General features: G+C 43.3%; 1 protein-coding gene across 6 annotated transcripts in view; it reads right to left on the bottom strand.

Moving 5' to 3' along the window:
* Window positions 1-26,668, bottom strand: part of LOC108941962 (tyrosine-protein phosphatase non-receptor type 4-like) — a 94,030-nt gene that overhangs the window by 25,516 nt on the left and 41,846 nt on the right. For 5 of the 6 annotated variants that reach the window (XM_029247429.1, XM_029247428.1, XM_018764921.2 and 2 more), the window contains 9 exons: window positions 26,606-26,658; window positions 21,181-21,301; window positions 19,689-19,776; window positions 13,551-13,639; window positions 11,799-11,862; window positions 9,562-9,734; window positions 9,033-9,101; window positions 776-910; window positions 541-699 (listed from right to left, as the gene is read on the bottom strand). In XM_029247429.1, the coding sequence (XP_029103262.1) occupies window positions 541-699; window positions 776-910; window positions 9,033-9,101; window positions 9,562-9,734; window positions 11,799-11,862; window positions 13,551-13,639; window positions 19,689-19,776; window positions 21,181-21,301; window positions 26,606-26,658 (951 nt within the window). The remainder of the gene's footprint in view (window positions 1-540; window positions 700-775; window positions 911-9,032; window positions 9,102-9,561; window positions 9,735-11,798; window positions 11,863-13,550; window positions 13,640-19,688; window positions 19,777-21,180; window positions 21,302-26,605; window positions 26,659-26,668) is intronic. The other variant, XM_018764922.2, reaches the window with a different exon arrangement.

Below are 26,668 nucleotides of genomic sequence, written 5' to 3'. Positions count from 1 at the left end.
CAATAATAAAACAAAATAAGCATAGTCAAAAGTTATAATCAGACATCCACAAAAGACAACAATAATTTAAAAGACAAAATAATAGTGAAAAATTATGAGGGGAAAAGGAAGGAACTGGATTAACAAACTGCAGTGTGCTAACTGACAGCACGTTAAATATAACAAGATAATGTTCCAGTAACAGTTTTGCCTAGTTCAGTAATAAAGCATTTTGAACTGATCTTCACTGGGTGGTGTAGTAACTGCAGCTGAAGTTCAATACTCACACATTCGCTCCTTCTACAGTTAGTTCATTACAAGATTGAGCAGAACAAGAAACACTCCCAGGGCCTCAAAATCCATTTATCTTGAACATGGGGGTTCACTGGCAGCTCACATCATGGGCAGCCAAGCTAGAATCATGATACTACACTGAGAACTAGAATAAGATTGTATTTGCACTGTGCAGCACTGCTAGGCAGACAGAGACAGACACACAACGGGAGAGACAGACAAACAGACACACAGCCAGACACGTGGAAAGGCAGGAGGTTCCCTTACGGAGAGGAGTCCAGACTGATGCTGTTGGCCTGGGTGGACGAGGCTGACTTGTGGTTGGAGAAAACCTCTCCTGGCGAGGCCTGGACCATGTGGTCCACCAGGTGACCGACAGAACATGGCCGTGGGCGGCTCCCTTTTTGTGTAAACATGGAGTTCCTGCTGAAGAAGAGCAATTACCTCAGGGGGGATACATTTTAGTGCGTGTGCGAGTGTTTGTGTGTGAACAGGCACTCACTTGTTGGGTGTCCCAGGTGGGGATCGTGTGGGCAGGCTCTGGGTCTCCAGCCGCTCCTCTGACAGCGAGTTCCTGCTCACCGTTTCCCAGTCCATACTGCTCATCAGCTTCCTGGCCATTGGTTTACTGGGGGATCTGTGGGGGTTAAGGCTGCAGGGATCAGTTACATGACCGCACAATCCTCAACACACCGCACAGGATGTTCCATGATCACTGAGTAACTGTTGACGTAGTTAGACCAACTGGCCCCTTCTTACAGAAATCACCAACAGATTTATGACAATGAACAGACTAAACCAGTCGTGAGACGACAATGCCCCTTCTCATAGCCACCGATTTAGTGCCTGGATCTCCAGCGTGCCCTCAGTTGTGGTGCTGGTCACATCTGAAAGATCTAATCACGATCTCTAGGAAACTGTAAAACTTAGATTCAGAGGGCCATAAGCAGGACTCAAGAGTCATTGATCAGCTGAGCACCCGTTCAAGTACATTATAGATAACAGTAGTGAACAAAATTGAACTTTTTTGTCCCACGAACTAAAATGTGTGCACTTTATAGTACTTTTTACGCTCAATTCAGATCTGTTTTCAGTATTTTTCTATTAGGCAGGGTTTAAAAGTTACAAAGCAATTATTTTTGAAAAAATGTATATTACTTATTCAAAAAAAAGGCTGTTATTACACCTAAAATATGTACAAACTTACTTGTAAAACGCATAAGTGTCTGGTTTTCGGCTGTATTTGGCCTCAGTGTCCAGCAATAGTCTGCCAACATATTGAGACTCCACTTGCCTTAATACCCTTTTCCCACATTCAAAATGTCGTGGTGAAAATCTTTTGTCAATGTGATTTGAAGAATAAGCTATTGTACTTCATAAACAATGAAAATAGCTGTGTTTTTGCAAACTTTTTGTTTCGCATGCACCATATAATACCAGTACCAATATACTATACAGTATGAGGTGTAAATATGCTGGTATATAAAAACTATGGGTGACAGAGAAATTCTGAAGACCTATCTGAATTCAGCGTGCAAAAATAAATAGAAGAGAGGCATTTTTTCATGGGACAAGAGACTTGTTCACCGGTGTAATGAACTCTTATCTGGGAGGGTCGGGCTGCAGCAGTCTCCCCGGTTGTGAATGTGAGGAAAATTAAATTAATTTGCACCCAGTGTCCTGTTTATTGGACAGTGTCTTTAAATTGTTGTAGATGACCTTGGGAAGAGGTGATAATAAAAACATCTGTAGAACATTAAGACATGTTGGACTACACTGTTATTCAGTGCTTGTCTTCAGAGTGACACTTTTAACTTTGCTTTTAATGTCTGAATTTGAACAAGGTATTTATCTAATTGCTTCAAGCACATTTTTTACGGAATTCAATTTTTTTTAAAATTTAAGTTTATTTCTTAGAATTGTATGCATTGGAATTGATACTTTAATTTTTTTTAATAATGGTAACTTGTAAAATCCCAGTTTCCACTGAAATATTTTATTGTACATCTCATATATGGCATAAAAACAAATTACAAATAAAAAATCCAAAATGAAAATTAATAATTCGGGTATTAGGGTTAGGACACTTTTTTGTAAAACCACAGTTTCCACTGAACCATTTTTACTATAAATCTTATAAAACAGAAGAAAAGTTATGATACAGGCATCTGTCGATTTACTAACTCTTTACTTGAAATTTGCTATAATGTCCCTTGGCTTCTGATACCCAATTTTTGATTTCTGTAACAAAAAAGAAAAATCTGGGTAATAAAATTCATCAGTAGTGTGCCCAAAAAATTTGAAAGTGCATTAATGTATTCTAGATGGTATTAATGTGCCACCAACATTTTCCTGTTGGTTTTCTGTCAAACGTTCCCTTTGTTTCCATGCATCTGTGCAGTGGAAGTGCAAGAACGACTGCCAAGACTTCTACCACCTCCACCCACAACTCACAATTAACAAGGCGGCATGGTGGCACAACAAGAAGCGCTGCTGTCTCTCAGTGCCTGGGTGATACAAGAGGACATGTGTTTGAACCCCACTCAGTCTGTGCAGAGTTTGTGTGTCCTTGCTGGGTCTGCATGGGTTTCCTCTGGGTGCTGTGGTTTCCTCCCACAGTCCAAAGACATGCTGTTCAGGTTAACCCATAGTATGTGAGTGACAGAGAGTGTGTTCCACTGATGTATGGATAAGTGATCCATTGTAAGTGGTGTATCTAACAGTGTAAGTCATCTTAGTGAATAAGGTGTGGGCTTCAGTGGAAGTTCCTTTGGAGAAAAGTGTCTGATAAATGCAAATATACTGTAATGTTATGTGAACACTTGGTGAGTACAACAACAGTTCATTAATGAAGTGCCTTGTTTTTTATTCTAAACTGATGTCTGCACTTGGTTTTCAGATTAATTTCATAACTGAATGTTTGTTGCTGTCTACTAAAAACAAGGAAAACACAACTAGTTTTCAAAACATACTGTCTAGAAATATACCCATTAATGACCTCATGAAGTGTTTCATAATCATGAAGTGATTATGGTGATATTTGTGATATTTCGAAGTGATATTTTGGCTCAGCTACGAAATCAGACATCAGAAGATTACAGCAGATAGTTCGGACTGCTGGAAGAATCATCGGCACATCCCCCAGCTCTCCAAGAACTGCACTCGTCCAGAGTCAGTAAAAGGGCCAGCAAAATCATTCTAGACTCCCTTACATCCTGGCCACTTCCTCTTCGAACCTTTGCCATCTGGCCGGCGCTACAGAGCACTGAGCACCAGGACAGCCAGGCACAAGAAAAGCTTCTTTCTTCAGGCCATCTACCTCATGAACAGCTAAATCCCCCCTAGAGAGTAAACCAGTGCAATACACAACGCTATTTATATTTATATTTATCACATCATATCTCTTACTCACACTCCCTTCTCCCTTGCATTTGTATAGAAGATACCTGCACATACATACAATGTCTAGTGACTATTTTTGTATATTGGGTACTTTATATTTTTAAATATTTTTTATCCTTCATTCACATATCCTATCTTCTCATCTGTCTTGTCACTGTCATTCTGTCCGTGCTGTGGAAGTTTCTGTCACCAAGACAAATTCCTTGTATGTGTGAACATGCTTGGCAATAAAGCTCATTCTGATTCTGATTCTGACTGATTTACATGTCTGCATCTAGATCTCCGTCTGTTGGTGTAATACATTGATGTACTGCTTCCTGAGATGTACTTTCCTCTGGATAAAAGCATCTGCTAAATGGATGAATGTAAGTGTTACATATCATCTTGAAATAATGGGTTCATAGTTATATGGGTGTTTTGCCATGTTTTAGTGATATTTGGGAAAACTGGTTTTGGGTTTTCAGATGGGACTGGATACCCATTATTACTTTTCTCATTTAAAACAATGGGAAATAGAGCTTTGATGTAAAACAGTGGTTCTCAACCTTTTGGAACAAAAGCCCCCCCAAACCTCTCTTATTATGTGGCACACCCCCCCATGACTAGATAGATAGATAGATAGTTTTTTTTTTTTAGATTTTTTGTTTTTGTACTTTTTCTTTAACTTTTATGTTTTTTTTCTTTTAAAACTATATAAAGGACAATAGTGGAACACGCCCTTAATTTATCAAAAATATTTTTGAACAATATAGAACTAATTTGTAACATTACGTGTAATGTAATGTGATATGCAAATTGGGGCGTAGGGTGCGTTTCACTAGCCATGTCATTATAAATTAGTGGGAAACCTGCGCTTGCTTCCTTTTACAAAGAAGCACAATGCGCGGTTCAATGCTGGACAGCGCAAGCCTGAGATCATCCTCCACCTGCAGGCAATTTCGGTATTTTGTTTTCAACGCAGTTAATTTTGAAAACCCGGCCTCGCATAAATAAGTTGAGGCGAATGGAAGCAGCAATTTAACAGCGGAGTCAGACAACTGAGGATATTCAGTCATCACAGTCAACCAAAACGAAGGCAGAGAGCAAGAGCTATAGAGATGTCTCAATCTGGTATCACTCTTTAATTCAACTAACTGCTCCTCCATGTCAATTGATAGATCTTTTCCTGGGCAACTGAAGGGGTCTCTGACCGAAGCAAACAAACTGAAATCTTCACTGAAGTAACAGACAAACTGTTTTTTCAGTCCATCAACATGTTGAACGACTGTATTAATCAAAGGGGAGATATTTCTCCCTGTCTCTTGCACACAGTCAGCGAAGTCGGGAAACGTCAACATTTTTATTCATCAACCGATCACGCCAAGGATCCAATTTGCCAACAAATGCACTGACTTTTTCTGAAAGAAGCAAAATGTTTGCATCTCTCTCTTGCATCGACCTATTCAACAAATTCAACCTTTCGAAAATGTCTACCAGGTATGACAACAACGCTAACCACACGGGGTCATCCAGGTAACATGCAAGGTTGGACTTCGCATCAACTAGAAACACCTTCACTTCTGAAGGCAATTCATAGAGGCGATGTAAAATCCGACCTCTGGAGAGCCAGTGCACCTCAGTGTGAAATAGGAGCTGCTCATGTTCGGCTCCCATTTCCTGACAAAGCAAGGAAAACAAGCGTGCATTTAATGGCCGTGCTTTGATTAAATTGGTCATTTGCACTGCCTGTTTTAAAACGGATTCAAGAGACTCGGGCATTTGCTTTGATGCAAGAGATTCGCGAAGAATCATACAGTGGGTCCATTTGGCTAATGGGGCTAAATGCAGGACACAAGTAACCAGGCCGCAAACCCTCCCCGTCATGGAACACGTTCTGTCCGTGCATATGCCAACACAGCTATCCCATGACATGTCTGCATCCCATGTATATCCATCCAAAACGTCAAATAGTGCCTCGCCAGTTGTGTGCACTGGAAAAGACCGACAGAAAAGAATGTCCTCCTCAATATTGCCATTTTTAATATATCTGACATACGTAAGCAACTGTGCTAGCCCCTCAACATCAGTTGTCTCATCAAGCTGCAGTGCATAGTACTGGCTTTGCATGATGTTAGCTAGCAACTGCTCCTTAATGTCATTTGCCATGTCAGATATGCGGCGACTAACGGTGTCATTAGAAAGGGGGATGTCACCAATCTGTTGTGCGAAATTCTCCCCAAACATGACTTGGCAGATATCTTTAGCAGCAGGTAGGATAAGCGCCTCGGTAATTGTGCGAGATTTTCCTAATCTATCTAGCAACTCGTTGCAAGACACAGTAGGACGCTTTGAGGCACTTGTTTGACACTGACGTGTGTTTGCTGATGGTGCGTTTCTGCTGTGTAAGGCAAGATAACTTTAATTTGAAAAAGTCTAAGGATTTGTCTTTAAGTTTTGGGTGTTTAGTTTCTAAATAGCGCTTCAACTTACATGGTTTCATGCTATCATTTGCCAGCAAATCTGTGCATATAACACACTGGGGCAGCGGCGATAGCTCTTATCATATTTTTTTGTTTTAGACTTTTTAGCTGGAGGTGCTGATGACGGACCATTGCCACAACTCCTTTTAGCACGTGTGATGAACTTATCCATACCAACTTATCACCATGGATTAGTTCGACTGGTATCTCTGACGTTCTGACTCGTGTCTACACTGCCAGCTATACGTAAAAGGCGGGCTTAAGCTCCGTCTCTCCAACTCAGAAAGAAAATGCAGAGGGAGAAGGAACGTGTTTTTAAAATATTTTTAATTATAATTATTCTTAAATATTTTTTAAATCATATTTTTTAAATAATGAAGAGATTTTTACATAGATTTTTATAGGTTTTTCATTTTATGCACATTATAATTGAAAAGCAATAAAATACAGAGTACCCAAATGATGACCTGTCTCTGTGCTTTTTTCTTGGAAACAATTTGCACCCCCCCCCCGTTGAGAACCAATGGTGTAAAACATTTCAATGTCCACACCTTTGTACCTTTTTCAGGAACAGATTAATTTAGTAAATCTATATAAGAATATAATCAAAAATGCAAAAAAGGTTGTTAACAGGTTAAATTCATTAAGCCTGGCCAAGTGTCACGATTATGTATGGACCAGGATATAAACAAAAAGCACAGTTAAAGACCCATCAAAGGTGGAGCATCAATCCATGGTCATGTTCAGTCTCTTTCAGACTTAAAGGGGTTTCAGCGGTGGCTCACAATTAAACAGCTGCTTGATGCTCTCATAGGGAAACTATACCAATATAGGTTTACTACCCCTTATCTGCAACGCCAAAATCTGAAAAAGTCCGAAAACAGAGTTAAGTGCCAAAGCTGCGAAAACCAGAGCTCCATGAAGCTGGCCCGCCTACAAACAGCACAAATGAAGAAAACCTCGTTAGTGCTACATATGTGCTGTTTTATGGCATAAAAATTAGAATTTGTGCCATTGCAGTTTTTGAGATATTAACATTTATTTATTTTGGAAGTGAGGTCACTCCAGCCCCCCTACAATGCCGCAGGAACTCGAATTTGGGTTCATTCGTTTTGTGCTACATTTGTGCCATTGAAACTGCGGTTCTGTCTCCTTTGGTTATGGAGATATTAAAGCTCATTTACATGGTACGTGACATCACCAGCACCCCTACAATGCCACAGACACTCGTATTGGGGCTTATTCATTAGTGCTACATTTGTGATGATTTGTGCCATTTAAATGACGATCCTACCTCCTTTAGTTTTGGAGTTATATAGGGTTGTTTACATGGCACATTACCTCACTCCAGCCCCTCTACAATGCTGCAGAAACTAATTCGGGCTCATTCGTTAGTGCTACATTTGTGCCAATTTGTGCCGTTCAAACCGCGGTCTTATTTCTAACTTTTTCAGATATAAAGGATAATATTTTGTGTGACGGCCCCTGAAACCGTGAAGTTGGCCTCCCTACAAACATCACAAATAAATATATTTTTCGTTAGTGTTACATTTGTGTCGATTTGTGCCGTTTAAACCGCAGTCCTATCTCTGTTACTTTTCTTCAAAAAAAAAAAAAAAAAAAAAAAAAAAAAAAAAAAAAAAAAAAAGGACTGTATTTCTCGTGACCCCGACCTCACAAAAAGCACAAATCCAGATCGGGGATTTGGCAGGCAATCTCAGGAGCAATGCAAAAGACAGAAATGACAACCAGGTGCAGCGGCTGAGAACATGCTGCAGTAAGTACACTAAGCAGCCAGTGTTCCCATGAGGACTAACCATAAGTCCTCCAGCCACAAGAACAGGGAGCATGTACATCAGGTGACGGTGCCACAAAGAGAATAGACTAAAAGCAAGGAGAGCACACACGCAGGGTTACAGCATAAACACACCTAGACACCGTACCATGAACATGGTAAAACAGCCCCTTGTGCAAGAAGCAGTTGCATTAAAAACCACAGCTTTTCCGTTCCAACTTGTGGCCAATCAGGCTGATCTTCTGCAAGTACAAGCGAACAGCAACTTTCATAAATACCTCCACCCAACACAGAATGCAGGGTTATGGCACACAGAGAGTATCGTGAAAGACAAGCCCCATCGATGGAACCTCCATGCTGCCTGAAGTTATTGCTCATTAGCTGAACAACAGGTTCTATCCAACACGTGTATACACACACACACACACACACACACACACACACACACATGCAGTTTCTTATATAAAAGATGACACAGCCTTTGCGTTGCCCATATCCTCAGCAAACTGTATATCCATACAGTACATACATCCATGACTGACCATTCAATTTAGACAGGTGTTGGAGGTGGCCACCTGATGAGCCTTGCCCACCTAACCCCAATACATTACCACTCCAGCACCATCTCATGGGAATTGCAGCAAACGTGAACACCCCTTCCCCAGTGTGAGTACCTGGCCCAAGCATGCTGCACCTGCTGTCAGCTCCCCTCCAATCCCCAATACCAAGGAGGATAAAGTGCTTTTAACAGCTGGCTCTGCCCTCGTTACCCCCACCTCAGAGGCAGTCATTGCTTCCTGTGCAGATCGTGTGCATTTCTGAGAAAGTTCGACCACACCGCACGCCCTCCAGGCACCCGCGCATCCTGGCGGGGTGTGGTCTGCCACCCGATTGGCCCCGGGTGATAGCATGAGCCTTGCGTCGACCACAAGCAGCCATCAAATAATTCTGCTTGTATGCTTCACAGCAGCCACATGGGGCTGCACAGTGAGACCCAAGAGATGGGCCTTCTCTTGCGAACCTTCTTGAACAGAGACCGAGGTGATGCTTGCTCACCTGTTTCAACAGAGGGACAGGGTGACACATGGCCATTTCCCATTTACCTGGCAAATACTCGGTCCTTGATCGCCTTCTCCTTCCCATACTGTACAGACTGTACCTCCGTCCGCCCGCTGCAAAACACAATCCATGCAAAAGGGTGTGTCACGCTGTTACATTTATGACAGTTGTTTAAATTCATTCCTTTAACTGACACTTTTCTCCAAAACTTCATACAATGTTTAAGATATTTAAAATGATTCATCCATTTATATAGCCAAGTAATTTGTCAAATCAGAGAAATTTGGGCTAAGTGCCTTGTTCAAGGGTGCTAGAGTAGGAGGCAGGATTCGAGCCTTGGAGCGTCAAGTGCAAGGCAGCGGCTCTAACAACTACACCGCCTGGTTCCTTTAAACCAGCAAGGGTTACAAAATGTTTCCTTCTAGGACAGTGAAGCATTTCAGAAAAGTGGTCAATAAAAAAGGGATAGGTGACTATGCATTCTTAAAGAGCTTCTCCATTTCTGGTGCTCTGGGGTAAGGCACGTGATTTCCTCTACCCCAGCATAGAGAGCACCACCATCTTGACCCTCACCAGTAGCGGAACTTGGAGCCCAGGGTGAAATACTGTGTGAAAAAGTTCTTCTGCGGGGACATGGGCCGATCCAAACGGAAAAACGTGTGGTGTTCCACGCAGGCCTTCCACAGGTTCTTACAAGCACGATAGCTGACCATGTTGAACCCCAGCAGTGTGTCGCAGCTCTCATGCTTGGGGACATCAAAGCAAGAATTAGCACGAGTGGGTGAGAGCGGGCCTTGCTGAGTCAGACAAACACAGTTTTACCCATCAGTGGTAAGCAACCATTGGCATGCTTGGTAAGCAATCATGGCAGCCACCATTGCTGTATGACAGGTTCTACCACATTCAACCATGAATGTCTATGTTATGAGCCAACACAGCTGATTTAGACCCCTGTGCTTTGACCCATAGGATCAAAGATGCATATTATAAACAAAATATTATGTATCATTATGTATATAATAATAAATAATCATGAAATATAATACAATGTTTAATGTCTAAACAGTTAATTTTTCATTTAGTCTTTTTACTTTTTATAGCAGTATGTCTTTTAAATGATATCCACTGGCATACTTACACGTGGTCAGTTTGACCCTGCCATGCCTGATTTTTTTTAACGAGTTAAAAGGTAAAACACCCAGAAATACAGAGACAATTCGATGCTTTTCACAAGTAGTACATTCAGTGTTTACCCATGTCCCACTACAAGAGTGCCAGGCCACAGCTTAACAGAACCAGACCTCAAGTTTCTTGCTTCAACTTTGGATGGTACTTAGCAGAAACAAAGTGTACAGTCTCATTTTTCATCATTAAAGTCTTGCACCTAATTAACCATGCTAATATTATGCAGACTTCCCAGTATGCAAACACCAAGCCTGTTTTCCCTTGTTGCCAGCAAAATGCTCCTCATGGCAGAACACTTTTCACATACAAATGAATGTATTAATCCACATGAATATTCGCACTGCTATGAATGGCAGTAATGTTGCCACAAACAGAAATAATGACTGCTGTAGACTATGTAAGAAATACCGCAGTGTAGCGAGGTTGAATTAGGCAGTACAGTAGATGGTGGAATATTTCTGGAGGGAGACAGACAGTAGCTTAAGTGAAGACATTGTTTAAATTAATGTCTCTCCACTTGACAACTCCCGCCCAAAAACCGTCACTCCTTCACAAAAACCCTATCACAGAAATCAAGCAGAGTATCGCACCCAATCCTCCCATCACATGACCATGAGGGCAGGGTTTCAGTGGTGGAATTGATTTTCTATAGAGCCCTTCAAAATGTTTGCCTCTGAGTAAACACTCACAAAGACATGCAACAAAGTAGTTCTTTGTTTACCCAAATATAATTATTTTACTATACAGTTAGTATGTAATTTCCCTGGCTACCAGAGTTAAACTTAATGCAAATAACCTGTTTTATTTCATTATAGTATTAGACTATGGTATCATTTATGTTTAACGTGTAACATATATAACAAAGTGACTTTATGTTAGGCAGCTGGTATGCATTCCTTAGTCCACAACATCACATGATAAAATTAAGAAAAGCCTAAATTGTAGGATATTAAAAGCAAGAAAAAACTAACTTTTTATTTTGTAATGTATCATTATCATTACCAAAATTTGTGATAAAAGACTTTGAAGACAGTATCTGATCATAACCAAGAAAACAATGTTACAGTTCAACAACAAGGAAAAGAAACACCACAAATGGTTCTGTGTCCTTTATGGTAATACTTCATTCGGTATTTTACTCCCTTTATGTGCTTGTAATAATATTCAGAAGCTAATCCTGATTATCCTCAGTATGTGCAACAATTTACAGGAAAAGGTAACAAAGAGCTATCTGAAGCGTAAAGCAATTTGGCACACACTACATTTGTTAAATGTTTACCTTTTCCATTAAATCTTTAAACGTGATAATTACACTGTAATAAAACGCAGAATCCTTGTCATCTTCTGTGAGCTTTACAATTTAATCAGAAAAACCAGGAATGCTAGAAGGATCAAAGTATCAGGATGTGTTTCTGCATAACCCTACCAAGCAGACTACAGCCCAGCACATAGTGCCATCCTGCAAACCCTGCCCCTTTATTAAAAACAGCCTTTTGTGCCACCCCATTTTGCACAAACCATGCCCACCAACAGAAACCCCATCCTGAAAGCACCACCTCTCCCCATCCCTTCACACAAAGCCACCAATCCAACAGAGAGCCAACGGTAGAATATGAAAGACTTACCATTTCTCTTCTGAGTTGAATAAAAAACTGTTTACATTTAAAAGATATTTTTACAATCTTCAACCTACAAAAGACACAAAGGGAAGTGTTATATTCCACAAGTCAAAGCTAGCTTCAATCCATTAACAAAATCTGACAATCTCGCTAATGGTATGTAAATGTCTGTTGACCCATTTTTGTCCTCCCACAGAGTGAGTCAGGGATATTCTAAATATATTTTATACTTTAAAAACTGGCATAACTGCTGTGACTAATGCCTGTTTCAACAGAGCACTGAGCACTGCTGGCCTATAAGATCCACAAATGGTGCTAAATGTACCGAGGATTATTGACATTCAAGCCAAAATGTGCAGTCTATTTGAAGCCGTAAAGTGTTTTTCTGCTTAAAGAAGAGCTGGTGAATTAAAAATGAACACTCTGGAAAAATAATAAATGCCAACTTGGTATGACGCCACACAGCAGGGGGTGGTCTCCAGCACTGGTGGCACCAACTTTAGCCCCTGCAGGAGGCTTCTCTACAAAACTTGTATAAAAAGTAGAAAGTCACATTGCAACAGTCACACAGTTTAAAAGAATCAGTGGTGTGTTAATATCAGATCTTACTGGGGTTGGGGTGGGGTGGCTGAGGCATAAGCACAAGGATTCAAATAGGAATCAGGTGTCACTGCGACATGCCATGCATTCAGCACAAGGTTGTGAGTTCTCTGGATGCCATTTACAACATCCTGGCTTGACACACGGCAAACCTGCACTGAGCTGAAATGCCACTACACTGAGGACCAGATGGTAACACTCAGCAGTGCATATCAATAGTGCATATGTATTTGAATAAAATAGAAAATACTGTGTATCCTGTTAGCCTTTAACAAAAGCCTCCCACATACCCAGCATGGTATGGTACAAACCTTGAGAACAGAAGAGCCCTATACCTCGCAATCTTTTTTCTTTTTAAATTTTCCAAAATTTATTTACGTGTTTCTGAATATTATTCCTCTAAAACTTGCTTTCCTCGAAAATCCCTATGTGGAAAAGAAAAAGTACCATATCATATGAGAAATGGAAAGCTTTAAATAACAATATATTGTACATTGTGATACTATATTAATCTCTTAAAGAAACCTTCAGTATGTAAAACATGTAAGAAGCTTATTTTCCACTGATCATTGACTTGAGGGCACAACACACAATGTCCATAACCACTTGTCCCAAGTTGGACCGCAGCGAGCTGGAGACGAACCCGGCAACACAGGGCGCAAGGCAGGAGAGGAAGGGGGCACACCCAGGACAGGATGCCAGTCCGCCACAAGACAGTCCAAGCAGGACTCAAACCGCCGACCCACTACAAAGTAGGCCTCAGCCAAACTTGCTGCGCCATCGCGCCACCCACTTTCCCCAAATAACTACTGAATAAAAGTTCCACATTAAAACTGTGATACTTACTAAAGCATAGGTTTAAAAAAAATCCATCATTACAAATTAATATACGGAAATCATCATATTGCTATGATGCTATGACATTAAAAAGTATATGAAACTGTACATATAACTTCTAACTTATAACTTCTAAATAAAACACATCCATGTTAAGACAAATCAAAATAATCAAATCACACTGAGAACAAAATCAATTAAAATGAATGAATAAACACAATGGAAATAACCATTGCACCTGGTGTGCCGGCACCTTGTGACTGACTCACTCACTTTGCGCTTTGAGAACATGGCATTGTTCAACACCTCAGAGGTACTCACCACAGAAAGCAGTTGATTCGTATCCTGTTCTTGTAAACAACGATCCCTGCTGACATTACCCCAATTAAAATCTCTGTGTTGCTTTGATCCTGAAGGAAATGAAAGAAAAGAAAGGGACGTGATGGGGGGACATGGAGCTTACAAGTAAAGCAACAGCAGTCACCTCAACTCACCATGAGGTCTGAGGTGACAAAACCACCCTTATGTTTGTTTATTTAACCTTTATTACCTGATACCTTTGTCCACATAACCTTGAGTATTAGATAAGAAGCTTTGCAATGATTTGTCCATTTGCATTGCAAAAATACCAGCAGGGTATTCTTATTGCATCAGTTCAGGGTATGTTCGCCCATCCCTCACCTAGCAGGGTTCGTTTGCTCTGTGAAATCACCCCATTCGTGAGGGGATCAAATTAGCATTATTCCTAATGGAGTAAGTCATCTGTTGCCAGACAAAAAATGTGTTGCCTAAAATTAATGTAAAGACCAGAATAACGGGTATTTTTTGGGCAACAATGGGGTGTTCAAAGCAAACCTTTGACGCAAGATGGCCTTCACTTGAATTTGAGATGAGTCTTTACACTAGTCCAACACAACCAGATAAACAGCTATGAAAAATACCCTAACACTAGTAATTAATTAATAAATACAATAATAGTACAAAATCTGTTGTTTCAATTGTGACAGACTGGCATTACCCAATGATTATAATCAGCTGAGACTGTCAGTTTAACAGGACATTCCTTTCCTACTGTACTGTTCTCCCTGCGTGTTATGCACATCCAGTACGTTAACGCAGTTTAACAGCAAGCCAAACTCTATTCTTACGAGCCAGGATATGAGCGTCTTGCTCCTTTATTGTCTCCAAATGACAAGTGAAAATGCGAGTGAAACTATAAAAAACAGAAACAGTAAAGGAAACTTAGTCTAATTACAACAATCGTTATAATAACCAGTTAACTCATTTGCCAATAGCACACTTAGCATGACACAGCGCGAACTCACACACGCGTTTCACAAGGACAGTAACGTGGAGTTATGGCTGAATAAACAGAGTTTACATTACAGAGGTCAAACTTAAAGGCAAGTAAACATTTTAACTAATGTCTGTAAGAACTTCGCAACTTACAGTTATTGTTTCCACGGGCGTAGGAAAAGCACACAGAACTCAAGACGCTTCCACTATGCCTATCCCAACAGTAGTGCATCATAGAAATAGCGCATGTGAACAAATTGCGTATTAACTTATGGAAATAAAAGTTCCGCTCAACAAAGCAATTAATCACATGAACTAAACAAATCTGCGGGCAGAACACCTACTGTATGTTGCTTTACGCCAATTCGTCATGTTCTCTCCTGTCCTTTTAAATGTTCCCATCGGTGTTTATTCCTTGTTTGCTTTGTTGTTGTATCGAACGATTGCTCCGAACCAATAACCAGGGATGGAAATTTTGTGGAGATTCACTCGGTGTGTTTGTTTGTCACGTAGGTGTGTAAAAATGACATTGTACGAGAATCTAGAATACTTCCACAAACCGCAGCAGTAGTTATTTTCTACTTGGAAAGGACCCTGTTATTTGAGGGAGGAAGAACGTTGATCAAAGGTTCGTTCTACCAGAGTGGGATTCACGAGCAAGTCAACAGTTGGAACTACTAGAGCACCTGCTGCCCCTAATCTCAGTCAGGAATAAGGCAGAAAGGTGGCTGCAATGGGTGTGACTGTCAATGCACAAGCACTTATTTAAAATGGATAGATGGATGGATGGATGGATGGGATTTTTCATCTAACTAGTGTTTCACAAACCCCTCCGTGAACCGCCACCTTACCGTGGTGGAGGGGTTTGAGTGCCTGAATGAGTCCGGGAGCTATGTTGCCTGGGGCTATATGCCCCTGGTAGGGTCTCCCATGGCAAACAGGTCCTGGATGACAGACGAGACAAAGTGCAGTTCAAAAGCCCCTTGTGATGACAATGAAACCAGGGCTTTCGTTTACCCCGCCCTGTATGGGGCCACCGGGGCCCCACCCTGGAGCCAGGCCTGGGGGGGGGGCTCGCATGCGAGCGCCTGGTGGCCAGGTCTACGCCCACGGGGCCTGGCCGGGCTCAGCCCGAAGCCATAACCTGGAGCCGCTCTTCGGTGGGCTCACCACCTGCCGGAGAGACCGTAAGGGGCCGGTGCATTGTGATTTGGGCGGTGGTCGGGGCCGAGTGCCCGGCCGACCCAAACCTCGGGCGCCAACTCTGGTTTTTGGGACTTGGAATGTCACCTCACTGGCGGGGAAGGAGCCTGAGCTGGTGCGGGAAGTTGAGAGATACCGTTTAGATATAGTCGGGCTCACTTCCACTCACAGCTTGGGTTCTGGAACCACTCTTCTCGATCAAGGGTGGACTCTCCACTATTCTGGCGTTGCCCAGGGTGAGAGGCGGCGGGCGGGTGTGGGCTTATTAATAGCCCCCCAGTTTAGCCGCCATGTGTTGGAGTCTACCCCGGTGAATGAGAGGGTCATCTCCCTGCGCCTTCGGGTCAGGGAACGGTCTCTCACTGTTGTTTGTGCTTATGCGCCTAATGGCAGTGTAGAGTACCCGGCCTTCTTGGAGTCCCTGGAGGGCGTGCTGGAAAGCGCTCCCACTGGGGACTCTGTCGTTCTACTGGGGGACTTTAACGCCCACGTGGGTAGCGACAGTGACACCTGGAGGGGTGTGATTGGGAGGAACGGCCTCCCTTATCTGAACCCGAGCGGTGAGTTGTTATTGGATTTCTGTGCTAGTCACGGTTTATCCATAACGAACACCATGTTCATGCATAAGGGTGTCCATCAGTGCACTTGGCACCAGGACACCCTAGGTCGGAGGTCGATGATCGACTTTGTAGTCGTTTCTTCTGACCTTCGGCCATATGTCTTGGACACTCGGGTGAAGAGAGGGGCTGAGCTGTCAACTGATCACCACCTGGTGGTGAGTTGGATTCGATGGCGGGGGAAAAAGCTGGACAGACCTGGCAGGCCCAAACGCATAGTGAGGGTCTGTTGGGAACGTTTGGCGGAGGCCCCTGTCAGAGAGGTCTTCAACTCCCACCTCCGACAGAGCTTCAACCAGGTCCCGAGGGAGGTGGGGGACATCGAGTCTGAATGGACTATGTTCCGCGCCTCTATTGTCGGGGCGGCTGTTCGGAGCTGCGGCCATAAGGTCTCCGGCGCCTGTCGCGGCGGCAATCCCCGAACACGGTGGTGGACACCGGAGGTAAGGGATGCCGTCAAGCAGAAGAAGGAGTTCTATCGGGCCTAGCTGGCTCATGGGACTCCTGAAGCAGCTGACGGGTACCGACGGGCCAAACGGAGCGCGGCTCTGGCAGTCTCCGCGGCAAAAACTCGGGCTTGGGAGGAGTTCGGTGAGGCCATGGAGGAAGACTTTCGGTCGGCCTCAAAGAGATTCTGGCAAACCGTCCGGCGACTCAGAGGGGGGAAGCAGTGTTCCACAAACACTGTTTACAGTGGAAGTGGTGCTCTGCTGACCTCAGCTGAGGATGTCCTCGGGCGGTGGAAGGAGTACTTTGAGGATCTCCTCAACCCCTCCGACACGCCTTCCGTAGAGGAAGCTGAGGCTGGGGACTTGGAGGGGGACTCGTCCATTACCCTGGCTGAAGTTGCTGAGGTAGTCAAAAAACTCCTCGGTGGCAAGGCTCCGGGGGTGGATGAGATCCGCCCCGAGTTTCTCAAGTCTCTGGATGTTGTGGGGCTGTCTTGGCTGACACGCCTCTGCAGCATCGCGTGGAGTTCGGGAACGGTGCCTCTGGACTGGCAGACCGGGGTGGTGGTCCCTCTTTTTAAGAAGGGGGACCGGAGATTGTGTTCCAACTACAGGGGGATCACACTCCTTAGCCTCCCTGGGAAAGTCTATGCCAGGGTACTGGAAAGGAGAATCCGACCGATAGTCGAACCTCGGATTCAGGAGGAGCAATGCGGTTTTCGCCCTGGCCGTGGAACACTGGACCAGCTCTATACCCTCACTAGGGTGCTGGAGGGTTCATGGGAGTTTGCCCAACCAGTCCATATGTGTTTTGTGGACCTGGAGAAGGCATTCGACCGTGTCCCTCGTGGCATCCTATGGGAGGTACTTCGGGATTATGGGGTTCGGGGCTCGCTGCTACGGGCTGTTCGTTCCCTGTATGACCGGAGCAGGAGCTTGGTTCGCATTGCCGGCAGTAAGTCAGACCTGTTCCCGGTGCATGTTGGACTCCGCCACGGCTGCCCTTTGTCACCGATTCTGTTCATTATCTTCATGGACAGAATTTCTAGGCGCAGCCAGGGAATGGAGGGTGTCTGTTTTGGTGGCCGCGAGATCTCGTCTCTGCTTTTTGCAGACCATGTGGTCCTGTTGGCTTCATCAAGTCAAGACTTGCAGCGTGCACTGGGGAGGTTTGCAACAGAGTGCGAAGCGGCGGGGATGAGAATCAGCACCTCCAAATCCGAGGCCATGGTTCTCAGTCGGAAAAAGGTGGATTGCCCCCTCCGGGTTAGGGGGGAGTTGCTCCCTCAAGTGGAGGAGTTTAAGTATCTCGGGGTCTTGTTCACGAGTGAGGGAATAATGGAGTGGCAGGTTGACAGACGGATCGGTGCGGCGTCCGCAGTAATGCGGTCATTGTACCGGTCTGTTGTGGTGAAGAGGGAGCTGAGTCGTAAGGCGAAGCTCTCAATTTACCGGTCGATCTACGTTCCTACCCTCACCTATGGTCATGAACTCTGGATCATGACCGAAAGAATGAGATCGCGGATACAAGCGGCAGAAATGAGCTTCCTCCGCAGAGTGGCTGGGCGCACCCTTAGGGATAGGGTGAGGAGCTCAGTCACCCGGGAGGAGCTCGGAGTAGAGCCGCTGCTCCTCCGCATCGAGAGGAGCCAGTTGAGGTGGCTCGGGCATCTGTTCCGGATGCCTCCTGGACGCCTCCCAGGGGAGGTGTTCCGGGCTTGTCCCACTGGGAGGAGGCCTCGGGGCAGACCCAGGACACGTTGGAGAGACTATGTCTCCCGGCTGGCCTGGGAACGCCTTGGGGTTTTCCCAGAGGAACTGGAGGAGGTGTGCGGGGAGAGGGAAGTCTGGAGGACTCTGCTCGGACTGCTGCCCCCGCGACCCGGCCCCGGATAAAAGCGGAGGAAGATGGATGGATAGTGTTTCACAAAATCAAAGTCAGTCTAATTTAAGAGCCAAGCAACGCCAGGAATGTGAGCCTCGCGCAGCCTATAGTAATGCCTTACAGTTACCAGAGTAAATCACACAGTAAGTCACTTCCCCAGAGATACAGAGGGACAAAATAAGACATCAATTACATAAAGTGAAGTACATTACTGTTTCTATTTCTAACCTAATGCCTACTCTCTCTTCCCATTGCTCTTCTGCAATATGTGGCAAAAAAGCAAACCATCTGATAACCACACATGACACTGATGTTATGGTTGACCAAATACAGGATAAGAATGAAGACATTTTCTGCAATGTCATTAACAGTTCTCAGTACAAAGTCTGCTTAAGATGTCAGTCTGCCATCTGTGTCAAACTTATGCTATGAAAGAGCTGTAAAGAGTGCGAACCAAATTTATTTACATTTACTCATTTAACTGACACTTCTCTCCAAAGCAACTTTAACTGTTAAGATACTTAGTGATTTACCCACATTTTGGTCATTTTTACTGATGCAATTTAAGGTACGTACCTCAATCAAGGGGATTACAACAGGAGATGGGATTCAAACCTATGACCTCTAAGCCCAGGGTTGGCAGCTCTGTTATCTGCTGCCCAATTATTTAAATGTACATGTGTGTATATGCCTATAATATGAATATTGAACAGTTTCATCAAAATTATCGCCCACTAGTTATCTGACATTTCCGTATCTCATTTCATAAGCTATACCACAAACACCATACTTTTTCCCCCATTTGGAACAGATCTTCTCTTGAATGAAGGGGTTATGTTTTAAATTTATGTTTTACACATCAGGCTACACAGAAACCATGTCTTGAATAAACATACGAGACTAGAATGTCACATTTGACAGAGTGGTGGTCTGTACTGCTGTTCCAGATACCCATGGAGTCAGGTGCACCACAGTGCATGTTCAGAGACTACATCCATACAGCACTTACCCTTGCATAGTGCAGTTCGACTCCATAGAGCTCTAACGTCCTTGCGGTGTTAAGGTAGTTGAACTCTGACTGGGCTGGAGTTAGTCCGCTGCAAAACCACATGAGGAGAAGGTTCTTCAGGGCAGCTTCTGGATACAGTACACGGGCAGTGAAAAGAAACCACAACCATCTCTCCTGGCCAATGAGTAAATATACATTTTAGCTGATGCTTCTGTCCAAGACTACTTACAGGCAGTCCCTGACACACGATGGGGTTTCGTTCCAATGACAACATCCAAGCCTCAAACCCCCTTTCACTTATTTGAACCTTAAGGATATATAAACTATTAACATGCATGAAAGCTACCGTGGATAATAGGGTTTTGTCATCTCTCCCATGTATTCATGTTAAAATAAAACCAATATAGAATAATACAAATACAGTACATTATATTTTAATGTTGCACAGTTATTTTCACTTTCATTTGTAAATCTATTGCCTTCTTTTTCTTTTATGCACCACCACAATACTCAAGTTTTGGCAAGCTAGCTATTATGTGGAAAAATTAAGAAGTTACTTGAAACGTTAATTGTGCTCGGATAAATAAGAACGGTTTTAATAAATAAAACACAGCCATTGACAGACACTGACTGGGTTTATTATAAATATGGTCCCTTGCAGCCATCTGGCCAGTCAATGTTATTCATAGTACAGCAAATAGAAAAGGGCGTTGTTAGACATTACAACAAAACATCAAGACTCAAAAATAAGGGTAACGGGGTGACCATCATAAGTCCAGATTGTTGTAAGACACACAGGTCATAAACAAAGGAGCACCTGTATAACGGTTTCTAACTTGTGTTTAGCTTACACCTTTGTGTAGAGGGACTTGCACTATTGGATGCAGAGCACTAAACTACCTACAATCATTCACCCATATATAAACTTCAGCAATGTAACACACTCTGTCATGCATGTGCATGCACGCACACACACACACCGGCAATTTTGAATCACCAATTTGCCTAAAAATACATTTTTGAAGTGTGGAAGGAAACCCAGATAAAGAGAGGAAGAACATTCAAACTTTACTCAGACTGAGGTGAATTCAAACCCATGTCCAAACACTCAGCTCAGGAGCTGCAATGCTACAGATAATAGCAAATAAGAACATATGCGTTATAACACATAATATCGCAGCACTAGTTGCTATTTGAGAAGTGGTGGATGGGCAAAGGGAACAATGCAAAGCCTCCCAGACAGCACAGAAAAGGGAGAAGATAAATCCAGTTGTATGCACCTACTACTGTATATTAATTGACACATTTGTGTTTGTGAGGAAGTGTATGGAAAATGTGAGACAGCTGAATCTTGGGTGTGCCAGTGTATTTGTGTGTGTCTCAGCAACAGAGAAACAGTAAAGATGCAGAAGAGGCTGAAGAAACAGTTTCTGCACAACTGGAGGTTTCCTGTGGGGGGTGGAGGGCATGGATGGCGGACAGGCGTCCCTACATGTGCTGCTGATGGTGCTTGGCAACCTCCTTCTCAAAGTCCTGTGGTGGGTTGGGAATGAAGCAGTACTCGAACAGGTAGCCTGGCACGTGCTCCACGTGGCTGTAGTCCCCCAGCTCAGCTGCAGCCAAACATAAGACAAGGGTGGCAGGGTGAGGGTCATTTCCACCAAACAGCATCAGCAGCATGTGACCCAGCCTGGCTATGTACTGCCTGTTCTTGCTAAGCTCAAACTTTTGTAACGAGGCCAGATCCAAGCAACAAGAGGAAAAGTATTAGATAAGGGCACAAATACTGCTGGAGGCCCCCCGCTCTGAATGGACCTTGATATTAAAGCACTGAAGATGGCCAACAACAACCCTCAGCACAGAAAGTACAACGTGCCATGGACACAGTAAAAGAGAGAATTCCCTTTGGTTTGAAGCATATGAGCAGAGAGAAAGAAAAACAAAGAAACAAAGCTCTTAGATGAGGCACACAAGACAGCAGTGTCCTTGTGCAATACCTATAAGGAGCATTTTGTCAGCTCATACTGCAGAAACACCACCCATCTAGGTATTATGAAAATAAGCTTGTGAAGTGCAGCTCTTGGGCAGTGAAACAGTGGCATATACAGGTACTCATTACAATGGAAGGACTTGGATGTGATATATAAATATAAAAACAAGGAACACCATACATCTGAGGGAACAGGACATACAGCTGCAGTATCTTTATACTGGCAACCTTGCACCTTTTTGCAAATAACACAATTTTCTCTTAAAGAAAGTTGAAACTGATCAAAGCATTTGGTCTCCACAACCTTTTTTATTCAGAACTTAACATATCATTTTAAATCAGAAAGTACAAAGAAATTACACTGACAAAACTAGTGAGACCCCAGACACAATACTGGGTAATAGCCTTTGGTCAAAATAAGCGCAAACAAGTGCTCCTACAGTCACTGATGAGGTTCCTGTAGCTTGTGGAGGAAGATCGGTGATTATCTTGGGTTGCTTTGCTGCCTCTGGCAACGGATGCCTTCAAAGTGTGAACGGCATCGTAAAATCAAGGCATTTTGGAGCATCAGAGAGCGTTGGAAAGCTGGATTCCATTTAAAAAAACCACTGATTTTCCAGTGCGACAATGACCCCGAACACACTCAAGTTTCAAGTTTACTGTCATAGGTACAAGTACCGTGTGTACAAGTATCATGAAATTCTTCCTGAATGCTTTTCCGCAGACTACGAACAAAAACAATAAAGCACTGCACAAAACAAAACAATGACAGTGAGTAATGCTAATAACAACAAATAACGGTAACAATAATAACAATAAATAATAGTAGACAGCCAGAAAACTCAGAACATGAGAATGCTTAAAGTGACAGTGTAATCTACCAATGTGCTTGGAGGAGCAGTCCAGCTCTAGGTACAAAAGGTGGCACATTGGTGAGTGTTGTATACTTTTACAGCAGTGGGGTAAAAGCTGTTCCTGTACCTAGCAGTGTGGGTTCGAATAAATCTGAGCCGCTTTCCAAACAGCAGAAAAGAGAAAAGTGCCCGTACAGGGTGACGATGATCTTTCATGATGCGCATCATCTTTCTGATGCGTCTGGTGTAGGTGTCCTGGACTGCTGGTAGCTGTGTGCCGATGATTTCCTGAGCTGTTTTGACCACCCTCTGTAGGGCTTTCTTGTCCTGTATGGAGCAGCTGCCACCCCAGGATATAATACACCCTGTGAGGACGGACTCCACAGCACACCTGTAGAAAGTGGTGAGGACTGTAGTGGACATCCTGGCTTTCTTCAGACGCTGGAGGAAATGGAAACGTTGACGGGGCCTTTTTGATGGTTGATGCTGTGTGCTCAGTCTATGTGAGTTTAGCAGTGAGGGTGACCCCTAGGAATCTGAAACTGTTGACCCTCTCTACAATGTCCCCTCCTATGTAGATGGGTGCATGAACCGTATCCTGTTTCCTAAAGTCAGTCACCAGCTCCTTAGTTTTACTGACATTGAGAGACAGGTTGTTGTCCTGGCACCACTCTGCCAGGAGCCTCACCTCCTCTCTGTAGGCCGTCTCATCGTTGGTGATCAGACCCACAATGGTGGTATCGTCAGCAAACTTTATGATGGTGTTGGAGCTGTGACTGGCCACACAGTCATGTGTGTACAAGGAATACAGCACTGGGCTCAGGACGTTTCCATGTGGAGTGCTAGTGTTGAGGGTCAGTGGGGAGGGGTATTTCTGCCAATCCGCACATGCTGGCGTCTGTTGGTGAGAAAATCCAAGATCCGGCTGCACAATGTGGCACTCAGCCCCTGACCTAGTAGTTTGTGGATCAGCTCAGTCATGCACACAAGCATCTAGGAATGATTCAAGACTAAATGCTGGACTGTTCTCAAGTGGCCAGCAATAAATGCAGATCTAAATAGAGTTCTGAAAGCAGCAGCTGGTATAAGAAATCCCTCCATTGTGGAAGAACTGGAGCAGTTTGAACAGTACAGAGCTGCAGGATGCTCATCGATGGCTACAGGAAGCACTTGAGTGCAGTTATTTTACCTGGGCCACCAAATATTGAGTCTGGGGTGTCAATTTTGTCAGTGCCGATATTTTGCCCATGCCTAATTGTGAGAAAGTAACATATTTGGCTTCTACAGTCTCATTTAATGAGAATGTACAAACATCACTGACTGTTCCCTCATGCCTTTTGTGATTTAGCACACTATACATGAATTACATTTAATTCACACTGTTTTATAGTGCTCTGTTGTGACTACATATTTTTTAAGAATTATACTGACATGACTGCCTGAAATTTGAGTTCCAGCACAAACTCTACCAGGCACAACTACACACTATAGTCATTTATGTAGCCAAGCACCAGCTTTCTATTTAGACAACTACCCTTGATGCAAAGGGCCACTCACTCTGTTCACCTTAACTATGTGTCTTTTAGGGGGTTACACAGAGTAGGGTTGAGATTACATTTAGTCATATAACAGACACTTTTGTCCAAAGCAACTTACAGTGTTAATGTTACAATTACTTGGCCATTCATACATTTGGGCAATTTTACTGGAGCAGTTCAGGGTAAGTACCTTGCTCAAGTGTACTACAGCTAAAGATTGAACTTGCAACCTTTGGATCCAAAGGCAGTAGCTCTTACCACTGTGCTACTAGCTGTCCCTAAAGACTTGAAGATGTTCAGATTTCAAACACTATAAGACACCTCTATAGATTCAAACACTGGACCTGCAAAGTAACAGCAGTAACCACCTGAGCCACTATGAATTCCCCCCCACCAGAATGGGGCACTGTCACACCTCCAACAGTCACAGCTGAGCAGTAACAATAATGGTGCAAGAATTTAGAAAATTATTTTTCCTGCAAAAAATGAGTTGTCTGCCTTGCTGATTTACATTTACTTAGCAGATGCTTTTCTCCAAAGCGACTTCCAATGAACTCTATGTAGTGTTATCAGCCCACACACCTTATTCACCAAGGTGACTTACACTGCTAGATACACTACTTACAACAGGTCACTCATCCATACATCAGTGGAACACAGACTCTCTGGCACTCACACACTATAGGTGAAGCTGAAGAGCATGTCTTTGGACTGTGGGAGGAAACCGGAGAACCCAGAGGAAACCCACACAGACACGGGAAGAACATGCAAAGTCTGCAGAGGTCGAGTCGGGATTGAAGCCACGCCCTCTCGCACATCCAGGAACTGTGAAACAGCAGTGTTACTCGCTGTGCCACCGTACCACCCATGATTTCATGAAAAGATCTTCTGAAACTTGGAAGATACAATTAAAGTTTTCTTTTTTTATTTTTTTAAACTTTTTTGAAATTGATGCCCACATTTGGGGGGCGCAGTGGTGCAGTGGGTTGGACCGGGTCCTGCTCTCCGGTGGGTCTGGGGTTCGAGTCTCGCTTGGGGTGCCTTTACGACGGACTGGCATCCTGTCCTGGGTGTGTCCCCTCCCCCTCTGGCCTTACGCCCTGTGTTCCTGGGTAGGCTCCAGTTCCCCGCAACCCCGTATGGGACAAGCGGTTCGGAAAATGTGTGTGTGTGTGTGCCCACATTTGTAATACGGGCTATTTCTGTCATACTGGTGGAGAACATGGAGAGCTCAACAGCCACAGAACAAGGCAGAGAAACCAAACAAAAGTGGTGGTGGCCTAAGAATGCCTTTCCGTTTTTATCTGAATGCTCCACATTACATTTAGATTCTTGTTCAAACTGTTGAAAAAGGACCCAATTTTCAATCATGTTAAAATATTTTTCTGTTGAGGAATGCTTCTTATAGCTAAGGTGTTTGAAAATTGCTTCAAGCGTGTTTGTGCAAATAAAATAGGTCTATGTTCTATTCACATGATCATTCGGAACAAATTACCACACTATAAGTAATGGAATCTAAGAACTGATTAATCTCAGTTACATAATTGACCAAAAGCCTAAGATTGACAAAAAATGAATAAATGAACTCAAAAACATAATTTTCTGTACAATACGAAGCAAAAATATTTCCTTATGACTTCCCATTTGCAGGTAATCCATAACTAATGTAATTATAAACAGCACCCACTAATGCTTTTAGATTTGCATGATTTGAACTATGCCATAAATTCAGCATAATGAAAGTTATTATTTAGGACTACAAGAAAAAAATAGGGGGTTGCTAGGACTTCTACAGTGTATTTAACACAATAATAATAATGATAATAACAACAACAACAGCGAAATGTACTCCAGCCATACACTTTTTTGGTTTTCATACATATTATTTTCACGGGTTAAAGAAGAGCAGAAGCACAATGAAACACAAGAGATGAGAGAGATGAGGGCCAGCAGACAGAAAAGAGTCAGAGGAAGGTAAAGACAACACATCAAGAAACATGCATGACAAAAATTTTATTTTTGACAAATACCTACCTTCTTTGCAACTGAAATTGCAGGCTTCAGCAGTTATCAACTGAGTATGAAACAATTTACAAAAAAATATAGGCCACACTGACATTCATAACTTTGTCAAAAGTTTGTCATAGGGGAACGATTACAGATGGATCCAGTCTGCTGCTCATCCACATGGTCAGAAGCAAGAAACAACAGTGAACATATTGACTCAAGAGTCATACAGAGGAAAACATGCAACTGTTAATAATAATCAGTTATTAATGCACACAATGAGTGGCTAAGTGGACAGCAGGGTAGGATTACTTATTTTAATAGTCTCAAATAAACTTCTCTGACAATGCACGAATATGCCGCGTTAGGTAATTAACATTGGTATCCAGGAAAAAAAAAAATAAAGTAATAAGCCTTTTTTTGGTGCCAGGGGGCATAATGGCAAATTAGTGTGCAAGTAACACAGCAGCAGAACTAGATGAATTAGCTGTTCACTTGAACGCAAGCACTTGGTGACGTTCTACTTACACTGTACGGCAAATGAGGCGAGGAGAGCGGCAGTGTTGTGCGGACAAGGCAGCCTGGGGAGTG

This window comes from Scleropages formosus, chromosome 21 (genome assembly GCF_900964775.1).
Source record: "Scleropages formosus chromosome 21, fSclFor1.1, whole genome shotgun sequence".
Classification (NCBI taxonomy): domain Eukaryota; kingdom Metazoa; phylum Chordata; class Actinopteri; order Osteoglossiformes; family Osteoglossidae; genus Scleropages; species Scleropages formosus.
Note: the sequence above shows the minus strand (reverse complement) of the source record. Positions and strands in the feature narration are given on the sequence as shown.